Source organism: Mya arenaria, chromosome 2 (assembly GCF_026914265.1).
Source record: "Mya arenaria isolate MELC-2E11 chromosome 2, ASM2691426v1".
NCBI classification, from domain to species: domain Eukaryota; kingdom Metazoa; phylum Mollusca; class Bivalvia; order Myida; family Myidae; genus Mya; species Mya arenaria.
The window spans coordinates 47,439,584-47,449,726 of NC_069123.1; the positions used below are offsets into that span (position 1 = coordinate 47,439,584).

The window sequence follows — 10,143 nt, forward strand, 5'->3', positions numbered from 1 at the left end:
TCAGATAACATTGATAAATCTGATATTCTGAGTAGGCATGAATATCTAGAAATACAAGACAATATATGGCGAATGGACTTTAGTCAGATTATTGTTAAACCATCAAATAAGATGGTTTATAAATGAAAAGCATATTATTTCAATAAAATATTGTTAATTTCATCTAAATTTTTGTGTAAACATAATCTTTTAAAAAAGTTTTTATATCACAAAGAGGTTATCTACCATTGTTTTATTGTATAAACGAATTATCAAAAAAAAATCTTATCTTCACTGAGCGGATATAACACATCATTGAAAGACCCATGAGGTTTGAAATGTCCGTTACCTGTTGGTAACGGAAATTTTGTCAGATTTAAAAATTGCTGGTTCAAAAACATGTCTACTAAATGATGTTTAAAATAATGCTGTAACCTCTCGATGCTGTCAACCAATATTTGGCAACAAAATTTTACATTCCCCAAAATCATTTCAGATAAAAAGGCAAATGTAAAACGGTACTTACTTTTTCCTCAAAACAGACAAACTGTACTTGTATTTTCGCCATGAACTTCAATTGTTTTATGAAAAACACGTGATAAAGAAATGATCGATGTATTATCAATCATTTATGATTGATTAAATCATAGATTTGAACCATTTATCTACCGCATATTGAAAACAAAGAAAAACGATCACGGAAATTTGGGTATCGGAAATTTTATTATATTGCAAAACGGATAATTAAGAACGCAAAATTCATAGAAAAAAATAAATCATCAATTAAAATCAACACTGTATAATATGTGTGCAGTTATGAGTACCATGATTTAACACTATAAACACTAGTTAATTTTGATATTAGGATAACGGAAATTTTAGTTATTTACTTTTCAGCAACCCGTTTCCTAATTTAATTGTGAAAACTCGGCTGGGTCTTAAAGACAGTTTGATTTTTGCATAGGCAACATAAAAATATATTGTTTCCAATATTGGAGAGGTGTTTATAATCTTAAAAAATGATATTTAATCATTCATACTCTCAATGTTTTTGACATTGTAACGGCAATTTTATTCATAAGCCGAAATGCGGCGACACCTACATATCTGTTAAATAAAAAGTCTTATTTAATAAAGGACATCTTTTAACGATAGTTTGTGTTTCAATGTGCATTGAACCACTTATTGGACATGAACAATTGTTTAGCAATGGTGCATTTTTAAAGTAACAGTGGTTAAAATAGTAGATGATTTTGATGTTGCGAAATTACTACAAGTCGCTTTGGGCTGATATTTGGCACAAACGACGGTGGTATCACGTCACACATTTTGGTTTTCAATAATGAACGTTGTTGGAGAGAAATCATGAATTACACGGGTTGGACCTCCTTATTGAGAAACAGTGTCAAGCCTGTGCTGTCGGCTGTGTGACGTTTTTATGGAGGGCGCCCTAACGAAAAAACGCACCTGAATCAAGACCGCGTATTTTCTTTCTGACCCCTAGTTTTCTCTCCAGAATATACTCAATTTAACCAGAGATTATTCTTACTGACCTCTAGTTCTTCTTGCCTAACTATATCTAATATTACCTGGCGTATTTTTTTCTTTCCGGAGAGTAAAGAAAATCACAACAATACAAGTTGATGTTTATGTTCACACACGATGCAATGTCTCTTACTTTAAATTCATAAATAATTATTGATAGTCATCATGAGTAATGAACGGTGGGGTAGTCAAATGTATTTATATGCCAAAAAGGTTTGTGAATAAAATGTAAGACAATTTTATTCGATCGCTACTCAAAATATGATATACTGTATAGCTCAAGATTTTCATCGAACAGGTTTTACAGTGCTGAATTGGACCTGGGGGTTTTTGGTCGCTTCATGTCATAAAATATAACAATAATAATTTTAAGTTATTTAAGCTAGAACTTGATAAATTATTGATATAAATCAATTTAGTTCCTCTTGACTGTAACCAAATATAGCGGCACTTACACCGGCTCGCTTCAGATCGAGCTATATTTTAAAAATGACGCGGTAATATAGTGTCCGCCTGCATAGCGACAAGTGCACATAGCAAGTTGCAGTCTGTTACATAATTATTTTAAGCAAAACGGGAATATGAACATTTTTCAAGTCAGCACATTCTCAGAAGGACGGCCAACGGATAAGTCTCTGCTACACCGGATGCAGTTTGAAACTGACGCTATACGTCCATGCGAAAGCTGACCTGTTTACGGCAAAGTTATGATGAACCACCCTAGACATATATTGGCAGAAATCACTAAAGGGACTAAACTATTGACTTTTATGAGTTCTTAAGTAGTGATTATGAGTATTAGAGTATTGATGAACTCTTTGGGATGTATCTTCCACATTTTTCTTATTTTGTTTTAAATCTGAGTTTTTGCTCGATTTTTAGCCTTTACTAGTATATTATAAGCTTTTGTGTAATGACTCTCGAGTCCGCTTCCTGGGTCAACCCCACCAGTACGTGTATACAAACCAAATTCAACTGCAAGACGAGATGGATAACCAAGTCGAATACATTTGACAGAAACAACCCACACCATTAAAATGCCTGTTTTATTGTATTTTAAGCGTATACTACTTATGAAAATTAATGAGTGAAGTTTTAATTATACATGACTTTTACTCAACGACCTGCACTTCTTTTTCTGTTAGACACCATGTTAGATGATATTTAATACTTAACTAAAGTTCATTGGTCAATTCACTAACATAGTATATATAGTTTATCCATATATGTTAAAAACTATAACTATATAGACTTGTGCTGCGGTGTAGTTTTCGATCAGTATCATTTTCAGAGGTCAGCAAAACTCTAAACTGCAACAATTTGATAAAATGGCGCGCTTTGAAGCCGTGCACGGCGTCGACGTCATTGAAGTGACGTCCCGTTCATTCGAGAAGTAACTTTCAAACGAATGTGCGCATGATAAGGTAATGAAATGCTGTTTGATAAGTATCGATGAATGATTAAATATCTATAGAAAGGTTAAATGAACAAATGCCTTTTAAACGATGTATTGAGGTTTTTTTTAAAGGTCTACACAGTTTTCTCAAGACTCTGACACGCCGTTTGTAGAGCTCGACCTTAATCATTCATATTTGCGCAAGGAAACAAGTAAACAATATAGCACGTGGTGCAAAAAACGGTCATTTTCTTATTCCTAGTCTTTATGGTGTATAAATTAAGATAAGTTGCCTCTGCCTCCAGTAAGATAGGCGTCAAAGCATGATAACGTCAAGCTTAATTTCAACATCGCCCTATATATACTGTGATATTTTAAAGAAAGTGTTCAGAATCAGAGTTTATCAATATATAGGTGAATCCTTCAGTTTCACAAATTTACATTTGTCATACCTTAGATGTGGTTGATGGCATTTTAAGGAAGTTAATAGATGGCGGTGCGGTGCAAGCGAACAGTGGGGTTGTAATAAAATATTAATTTTTAGTGTATAATGTTACAAGGAAAATGTGTACCCAGTTCATTGTCTTGTATATATTGACCCTTTAAATATAGCCTAATAAAGATTAAATATATTTATCTAGGGTCGGTCGGGTTAGTGTAAACAATCATTTGCATGAGTTACGCCCATTTAGGACATTCTTGGAAGTGGCGATTAGCACACTTGTACGATACCTCTAAAAAGGATGCAAGTGTTCAATGGAAAATCTCTCAAAGAAAAAAATGACTTTTTCTTCCACAAATAAGTGAGAATACTAACTACCAAAACATGAGGAATTCATGCAAGTTTTCACTGATGTGAGAACTAACCCATTTGTGGACTTTGGTCCTATAATGGTAGGTTGTAACCGAAGAATCGATAACGGCGTTTGATTCGACATTTACCAAGCGTTTGTTAATTATGATGTTGACAGTTGGCGGGAAAAAGGAAAATGACAACGGAAGAGGATTTCGAGAAACTGACATACACACAAGTTCGTATATTGTTCATACTTTTATTTACACACACTATTTTGAGTAAAATTTGTCAATAACAAAATATGTGTCCCTAGACACAGGTTAAACTTACTGCATATATAATATAGTTTGTCCACGACCAAACGCACAAGAGGGTCCATGTAGTCAACTTCACGTTGAACACGGATAGTTTTTAACTTTAAAACACCTGTCTCCGCGAATGGGATTTGCAGCCAGATTCTGATTTGATCATTTCGAAAGTTTATACTCAAAACAACCACCATTTTCCCATTGAGTCATTATTATAATTATGCACCAGTCAATTGTAACCACAGTCCCCCCAGGTCCGGGGGGATAGCCGGGGAAATGGGCCGTGTTTTTACCTTTCAGGTGGCCCAGCAGTGCCAGGTGAATGTGGTGGTTTTGTCTTTGCGCCGAAAATGGCTGGGAATGGGCCTTACTAGCTTAGAGTCCATGGAGTGCACAGGGCTCAACATTAACCACTGCCCGATTGCCCGGGGCAAGTAATTTTTGCAGGCGGGCAGTAGTTTTTAGAATCTACCTGCCCGATCGGGCAGTAACAAAAAAAAACTTGTCATAGTGGCGACTTTTCTGGTAAAAAATAGTAGTCCGTAATCTCCTTCTTGGAGAGTATTTATCAAACCAAAACTAATGCACTCATTGGTTGTTGACTCGAAAAATCGGGTCAAATGGAGCTCCTCTGACATTTTCATTCGAAACTACGATGGCGAAGACTGCCGAATATTTTCCGATAGAGCTCAAGTTATTCCGTCTAGATCCGTTGGCCAATCGCGTGAGCTGCACCAAATCCATATAGCTAGCATTCCAGTTAATGCCCTCACAATGTACACAAATCGTCAAATGATGTTTTGACAGTCGACGCTGTCAAGTTTTTTTAATGTTTCAAACGAAAAAAGGCTAAGTCATCCGAGAAAAAGACCAGCTATAAAAAGAAACGAAAACGACGCTGGGTCGAGTCTTGGGGAAACAATTTTCCTGGACTCAGACACAGCGAGAATGGTCATTTTGGCTATTTTTCGGACTGCTCCAATTTTCGGTGCTCGGTTTTTGGAACTTTACGATTTCACTTTACATTGCGATAAATTGTAATTTACTTCAAAATAAATGTAAGATTACAAGGCTAAGATAATAAGAGGTTGACTGTTGGTTCTTATAATTCAATTTTATTTCATCCTTAATAATTTGAATGTATGTGCTATTAGTTACAAATTTCATGACAACTGATTTATTTCAAATACAGCAAGCCCTGATGTGCAGGTTGAATCTGGAAATGGGTTTTGATGTGAAGTATAACAACAAAATGAGCCCCCAAAAATTGGGCAAGTAAAAAATCCATTCGGGCAAGTGAAAATGGCTAGGTGGTTGCCCGAAGGGCAACCAAGTATTAGAATAAGCGTCAAGCCCTGGTGCAGGGGCATTTGGCGGGGATTTTAACAGCAGTTTGTCCCCGCTGGACGGGGATCTTACCCGGGCTTGGCTGTACCAAAAGTCAAAGTCCCCGCTATTCCCCGGACCTGGGGGAGCCGTGGTTACAATTGACTGGTGCATTAAGTTGGTTTTATTAAGTGGGTTATTCAGCAGTTATGCATGAGTCAGTTGTAACCACAGCCTGGGGAATAGTGGGGACATTGACTTTCGGTCCAGCCAAGCCCGGGTAAAATCCCCACCCTGCAGCCATGAACTGCTGGTAAAATCCCCGCCAAAATGGCAAATGCCCCAGGGACCCTAGGTAAGGCTCATTCCTCGCTATATTTGGCGCAAAGACAAAATCACCACATTCACCTGGCACTGCGGGGCCACCTGAAAGGTAAAACACAGCCCATTTCCCCGGCTATCCCCGTTAAACCCCCGGACTTGGGAGGTCCTTGGTTACAATTGACTGGTGCATTAGCGTAGATGTATTGCCAGACTAGCAAGAGACACTCCTGCCAACACTAACATAGTAATTAGTTATTTTTGCTAAACTATAGTCAAAACTATTAAATCTTCAACTAGGCTGTCCCAGACTTCTGCAAATTCAATGGTTTGGAATGGTTTTATTTGACGCGTAACCAAAACTGGAATATTAGGATCTACATCCAAGTTTTCCATCTTCTCTTTATTTTTTAGAGGCTAAAGGCTGCTGTTCACCATACAACTCTACAGATATGTAAAGAACACGCAGATGAGAAAAATGTACAGCTGAACAAGATGGTTGTGGCCGCCATCTCCGAGACGACTTGGAAGAAGTGTGAACAATTTGCTACAGATCTGGAGCTATTTGCAAAGTACTTATTGTTATAAAAAAAAATTAAAGTGTCTCACTTAACTTCAAAAAGATCCATGTATCTACTTAGTTTCCTATTAAAGTAGGAGTTACATTACCAAGGGCATCATAGAAAATGTTAATAATTACTTGTCCAGATGTTTGCAAACACATATGGCAAGCGCGAAGCTGACTGTACGTAAATACACAGTAGCGTAATGAATTTTTGAAAGGTCAAAGTTTTCGTCATACCAAAATTCCATAATTTGAAATAAAAACGGAATGGGGGTAGGGATAAGACATCGTTCTGTCTAATCCCATATTGGCCCTAGCTGTGTGCTTGTATGGTATGATTAAGCTATAGTTTTAGAAAATGTATAATCTATGTTGTATCAATTTCAGGCATGCAAAAAGAAGCACAATAAATGCAGATGATGTGAAAATGTTGATAAGGAAAACACCTAAATTGGTATGACTTCATTTTGGGTTTTGTTGTCATTGACATTTAAGCTTTCATTGAACAAGCCCGAAGACTATTATGTTCATATAATAATATGATTATAACCCACAAGTCTAAATATATACACATATGACATCATCCAGATTTTTTACAAGCCTGCTTTTGGTGTGCCGATATGTGGCTATTTTAATCACTGGTTTCTGTAGCATGTTCACAGGGACTTTACTTTGCAGTCTGTTTAATGCCTGTGCTATTTTGAATGGGAAATTGGAAAACTTGGATCATGTTATAATTTGAAAAATAAAAAAGTTTGAAAAACAACAACAACATTTCGCCCAATATTTTGGATTCATTTCAACCCCAATGCCTTCCAAATTTGGATTTTTTTCTAACTTTAGGAAAATACAAAATCATGCCAAAGTAGCTGATACATTGTATAAATATTATTAATACATGTTTTTACCATTTGTGTACACTATGCTGTTATAACTTTTGTAAAGATTTTGTCTGTTTTTCAAGATATACATTGCTTTTTTATTCATTCATAGAAATTGTGTCAAACAAATTGGGAAAATATTCTGAATGTTGGTGGAGAATCACATTTTTTTAAGTGAGAACAGCCTTTAAAAGTCAGTAAAGTGCACCAAGTAAAAAACCCCATGTCTTTACCATTTAAAGTCTAAACAATATGGATTATAATAAATAAAGTAAGCAGTATTAAGTGTTGGTAAATGGATGCCTTATGCCATGGGAAACATTTATAAGGTGACAACATACATTTGAACATACAAAACAAATTTTACACTCGTCTTCCTTATTGCAGTTTGTCCCTGTTACCAATGCTAAAACATTCTTTTCTCCCCATTTTTTGATACAAATAAGTGAAAAAGGAATTTTAAATATATACACATTTAGTTTGTTTCTTATTTTGAAGGAAAAACACATATTGTTGTTGGCGTCATTTGTGTTAACCTTGGTTATTACTCAATTACAAATCACTTGCAAAAGTAAATACACACTTTTTCAGCAAGGTCTATAACTCCGGCTGTAACATTGTTGAGTTATGGCTTATTCTTTAATTGAAAAAGCACTGAGTGTTGGCATCAGCTCCTCTGCACTCTTGCGTTCTTATTAGCCATGGGCATTTAACTAGTTAGTGAGAATGCATTGCATGGGCTAACAGCTAAGTGCAAAATGGTAATAACTCAATATAGAAATAGAAGGCGATACAACAGTCTTGTATTAAGCTCTCAATATGTACTTCTTTCCTATTTTTAGCTGGACTATATCAATGGAGTTCAAGAAGAACTGAATGCTTCTAAACCAGAGCCTAAAAAGAGAAGCAAGAAAGGTAAAGGGAAGCAGACGTCCGTTGGAGCCTCCACCAGTCCCAGTGATCAGACAGAACCCGTCATTGTAGAGGAGGAGAGCTGATAAATCAACAAATGAAGGAGTAAAAATGTTTAAAATGGATGTAGATTAAGAAGCTGCAAGTACTGTTATGCTTTCGCACCTTAAAATGACTGCATGACTGTGAATGAGTTTAACAGTTAAAGGGGAATTTAGGCATTGGTTGCATCATTTGGTAAATATGTGTCTCAAGTGTTCTGCAGGGATTTCATGACTGATATGGCATTTTGTCAATAACTCAGAGTTCTATAGGTCTAATTAATTCTAAAATAAAGACTGGGAGCTTATGAATTTAGACTTTTCTACAGTGTATTGCTGGTACAGATGCATCAAATTAGAAGGAAGTATATGAACATTGTATGGGTATAAATGACTTTGAAAAGGGGTCTAAGCCCCTTTACCCTGCTTTGAGCATGAATACTCATACCCAAACAGCCCCCAAATATTTTGTACCCTTAATTTAGTTTTCTGACAACTCCATTAACAATGATTTAAATTATTGATGCCTGGTGCCCCCATATAAGTTGGTACTGTTTAAAAGGATATTACTTGGAGATGCTGATTACTTGTATGGAAAATGAATGACCTAAAGTACATTATATTATACATAATCTAATAAATATTACAACTTTTATATATCCGTTCTTCATTCTAACGATAATTTTATATGAAATGACCTATGTTGATTTTTTTTAAGACCCCAAGAGTTATCGCCCTTTAATTATAGAAGTACTCTTAAATCGTTCTTGTCCAATCAACACTTAGAACCCTTTGTCCAATCATTACCAAAGTAGATCTGAATGTGTATGGGCATAATATCTCGGATAAGTTCGATAACCAGTCATTTGCTGTAGTTACTCGAGAGCTGTCGCCCTTCTATTATCGAAATTACCTTAAATCAGTCTTGTCCAATCAATACCTTAAGTCTAATCATTACGATATTTGGTCAGAATGTGTATGGGCATAATTACCTCGAATAAATTCGTTACCAGCCATATCGCTTTTGTCATTCGAGGGTTACCCCCCTTTAGTAGAACCTTAAATCTGTTTTGTCGGATCAATTCCTTTAGAAGCCAATAAACACCTATTGAACTGTTTAAATCTTGACTTTTTTCGTTTTTATGTATCTGTGCTACATGTAGCTATATTAAAGAAAGAATATTTTGTCATCCATATTTGTCCTGAGTACAATGTAACTTACTATCTCTCAAACGGGAAATTCACAATGTGTAAAATGAGCGAAAAATGGTCTAGTTTGTTTACATTTTGAAAAGGGACGATATGCATGGTCAAGTGTAAAGACCCGTCTCCTGCTGTCAGCAAGCCGTGCATCCTTATCAGTATAAGCGAAATAAGTACATTTCAGGGGCGGTTCCAGGATACGATGTTGGATGGGGTGTAAGCTTTTGACTTCCGCCCCTCCCTTAGAACTAAATGGGTTTTTTAAAGTGTCGGGAGAGGGGTTGGAGGGTACTCCCCCAAGAAAATATTAACAACTGCTAGTCCGTATTCAGGAATTTTGGGCGTATTTTATTACCTTTTTCTCTTATATTGAAATAAAAAAAGTACGGTTTAAAGGGGAGGATTCGCGCCGAGTGAACTCCTCCCCCCCTCCCTGGACCCGCTGCTAGTGCATGTAGCCTTTATAATACGTGTCATTCACCGCAAGTCGTTTTGTCACGTAATTAAGAAGTTTAACGTTAGCAGTCTTGATCTTGAACTGTGTTAGTAGTCTCAAAAAGAGCAGCCATTGCCGGGTTCTACCATGTATAATGCTAGAATAATTTAATAGTACGTCTATATGAACACCGGCTGAACCCGGGTAGCTATATAAAAGTATCAAGTTTTAAAAACGATTCTTTTTACTGAATATATGAAAGAAGTAACCCGGACCACGACGAACGAGATTTGATATGCTGATTGTCCTGATGGGACAAATATTTCTTTAATTCATTGTCGCTTGGTCTAATACTTTGAGGTTTTTAATGTTTATGGCTCTACGGTATTGCCATAGTGCTCGGCAATGAGTGCTTTGGCATGCTATACAGAAGG

General features: G+C 36.2%; 1 protein-coding gene across 1 annotated transcript; it reads left to right on the top strand.

Annotated features, from left to right (window-relative positions):
* The first annotated feature begins 3,877 nt into the window (after positions 1–3,877).
* LOC128219887 (centromere protein S-like) lies at positions 3,878–9,206 on the top strand. Its single transcript, XM_052928034.1, has 4 exons — positions 3,878–3,951; positions 6,086–6,243; positions 6,624–6,690; positions 7,960–9,206. Exons 1-4 carry the CDS (start codon positions 3,910–3,912, stop codon positions 8,113–8,115), a joined length of 423 nt encoding a protein of 140 aa, XP_052783994.1. The 5' UTR covers positions 3,878–3,909; the 3' UTR covers positions 8,116–9,206.
* Positions 9,207–10,143: the final 937 nt, after the last annotated feature.

What these genes read in the sequence shown, in the direction of transcription:
- LOC128219887 (XM_052928034.1), top strand. Translation starts at nt 3,910, where the DNA reads ATGACAACGGAAGAGGATTTCGAGAAACTGACATACACACAA. An exon ending in GATCTGGAGCTATTTGCAAA is followed by an intron (nt 6,244 to 6,623) that starts GTACTTATTGTT and finishes TATCAATTTCAG; the next exon opens with GCATGCAAAAAGAAGCACAA. An exon ending in TAAGGAAAACACCTAAATTG is followed by an intron (nt 6,691 to 7,959) that starts GTATGACTTCAT and finishes TCCTATTTTTAG; the next exon opens with CTGGACTATATCAATGGAGT.